This window comes from Solanum pennellii, chromosome 10, assembly GCF_001406875.1.
Source record: "Solanum pennellii chromosome 10, SPENNV200".
NCBI lineage: Eukaryota > Viridiplantae > Streptophyta > Magnoliopsida > Solanales > Solanaceae > Solanum > Solanum pennellii.
The window spans coordinates 11,157,476-11,160,092 of record NC_028646.1 but is presented as its reverse complement, the minus strand read 5'-3'; the positions used below and the strand labels follow the sequence as shown (position 1 = coordinate 11,160,092).

The window sequence follows — 2,617 nt, the reverse complement described above, 5'->3', positions numbered from 1 at the left end:
ATCTTTAAGCTAAAGAGAAATGCAATCTTAAATTTAAGAAAATTGATTATGAACCAATATGAATAATTGATTAGTACATAACATATATTGGGAATAACCGATACTTATTTCAAGGAATGAATAGAAAGAAAATGCATTAGGCATAATTTTTTTAACGTAATATACACATAATTTTTTGTTCCATCATACATGTTCTTTATCAACTTATATAATAAAAGTTATCAATACACTTCTAGCATCCTGCGGACATCTCTAGAAGACTTCCATTAAAACTTTGTCGTATACCTTTTCAAGGTCAATCAACAGTACCATACGTAAGTCCCTTTTTTTTTTTAGATATTTCGTCACCATTTGTATGCCTCTATAAATACTATAATTATATATGTATGTATATTAAGTCGATTTTACAATAAAATTTGATTATTGCATAAATATTATTATGCCATCACCGCATTAACTATAAGTTTTAATACATAAGACATGGAACACTAAATGTTTTTTTTAAAAAAACATTCGTGAAAGTGACAATCTCAAATACCTTTAAATAAGCAACAAAATTAGAAGAAAAAAAAAGCATCCACGTTGGCTTGAACACGTGGCATACAATGACATCAGCATACCGGATAGTGATGTCCATACATTCCGTGCTGCTGCTGTTGATCAATAATCTCTTTCTGTCGCCGGAGTTCCATTACTTTCCTGTGAGAATTCGAATGTTGTGTCAACACAAAAGTCGGACTTGCCGCGGGTCGATATTCAGGTACCAATCGGCCCGATTTGTACCTTACACCACAAGCATTACACAGTGTTTTTGGGCCCAATGGACCTGTTCGCCACTGCGGTGTTTTCTCTGATGCACAATGGGTGCATTTTCGCGATGTAATAATTTTTGAGATATTTGAAAACTTGTTACTGTTATAATCTCCTGAATTTTCGTCTTGATTGGAGTTTTTTTGGTTTGCGGATTTGTGTCGTTGGAGTGAGGAAGTATTCCAGCTAGTACTGTTTGAATTACGTGAACGTTTACTTCTTGATTTGCTGTGCAATATTGTATTGGTATTATTGAGGTGGTACATGGTTTGTGTTAAGTTGTTTGAAGGGAAATTATTGGATGAATCTTCCACGAAGTTCGATAACCACTCCAATTCTGCTACATCATCACTCTTCACAAATAACAAAAATAACAATAAATAAATTATCATATAAATATTTGTGATTAATTGTAGATTATTAAAAAAAGATAAAAAAAAGTTATGTCAGGTTATACTATATTATTACATAAATTGAGATAGAAGAAATATGCAACAGCAAATTAATTTGTATTACCAGTGTGAAATATATGTATACTAGTAATAAATCTAAATAAATGGTTTCACTTTTTTTCTAATTATTTTACACCATAATTATATAACACTTTGACTAAAGTGGGTAAATAACTTCCTCACTTTTAGAATGGGGAAGTGTTCTAACTTCTGCTCCCTTTTCAATTTATATGACCTCTTTTATATTCTGAGAGTCAAATAATATAAGTTTGATTGAAAATTTGCGCATGAAATCTTCAACTTTTTTTAAATATGAAATTTATATATTTATAAACTATGTAAAAAGTATTATGAGTCACAATAATTGATAATTCAAAATGTTTATAAAATCTATGAAAAATTAACGGTCAAAAATAGACTTATTTTACTTTTAAAATCCGAAAGACGACATATAAAATGGAACCTTCTAGTATGTAACAATATAATTATCTCAACTATTAACATCATGTAAGTATTATTTTACTTTTAACACTAAAATACTCCAAACTTGTACTAAAATAGTATACGATTGAATCTTTAACAAGTGTTTAATTATCTATCAGAAAACATTTTTGACTGTCCCATGCATCATATCCCAGAAAACTTAATTTACTTCATATGATATAGTTTAACTGGATATCGAAGATAATACTCATGTGTATATATACTTACCGGAACGCAGAGTTTATCGGTGAAGTCAACGGAGTCGGGAGGAGCATGGTAGTAACAACCGGTACCAGCAAAGCTGTCGGTAGGAGGTGGTTGATAATGGTGATTGAGATCAAAATCGATGGCGGTTTTAGAGGAGGAAAAGATGTCTTCTTCGTTTGAGAAATCAAGAAAATCATCAATTCGAAACACTTCTGGCGTTAACCGTCCGTAGACATCCATATTTTCCGATTAATGCTAAAGTAGACAGAGAAAATGTTGGTTTAAAGCTTTGATATGGACTATGGAGAGATAAATTTGAGTTAGGAATTATTCAGAGTATATGAGTGAAGTAAGGGGCTGATGAGTGAGGGATTGATATTCAGTGTGCACTTAAATATTTGCAAATGTAGTAGTGTGAAAAAATCGAATCGGAAAAAATATTGACGATAGTAAATTTATTACAATACCCTTTCTAAGTATTATTGTAAATATTAGTAATAATTTAGCATAACTATATTAGTGTTTTACACTATTATCTACACATTTCACACGTCACAATATATACTTTTATTTTCACATCAGAAATTTCATATTATGTTTTGATTATAAGTGCAGTTTCTCATTATATTTCTTGCTTCACTATATTAAAGCATTTAAAACTGATT

The 2,617-nt window shown here is 30.4% G+C and overlaps 1 protein-coding gene across 1 annotated transcript; it reads right to left on the bottom strand.

The window, feature by feature from the left end:
- Positions 1 to 450: 450 nt before the first annotated feature.
- Positions 451 to 2,296, bottom strand: LOC107001916 (GATA transcription factor 2-like). The gene is made up of 2 exons (XM_015199871.2): positions 1,974 to 2,296; positions 451 to 1,163 (listed from the first exon to the last, which is right to left on the bottom strand). Exons 1-2 carry the CDS (start codon positions 2,190 to 2,192, stop codon positions 612 to 614), a joined length of 771 nt encoding a protein of 256 aa, XP_015055357.1. The 5' UTR covers positions 2,193 to 2,296; the 3' UTR covers positions 451 to 611.
- Positions 2,297 to 2,617: the final 321 nt, after the last annotated feature.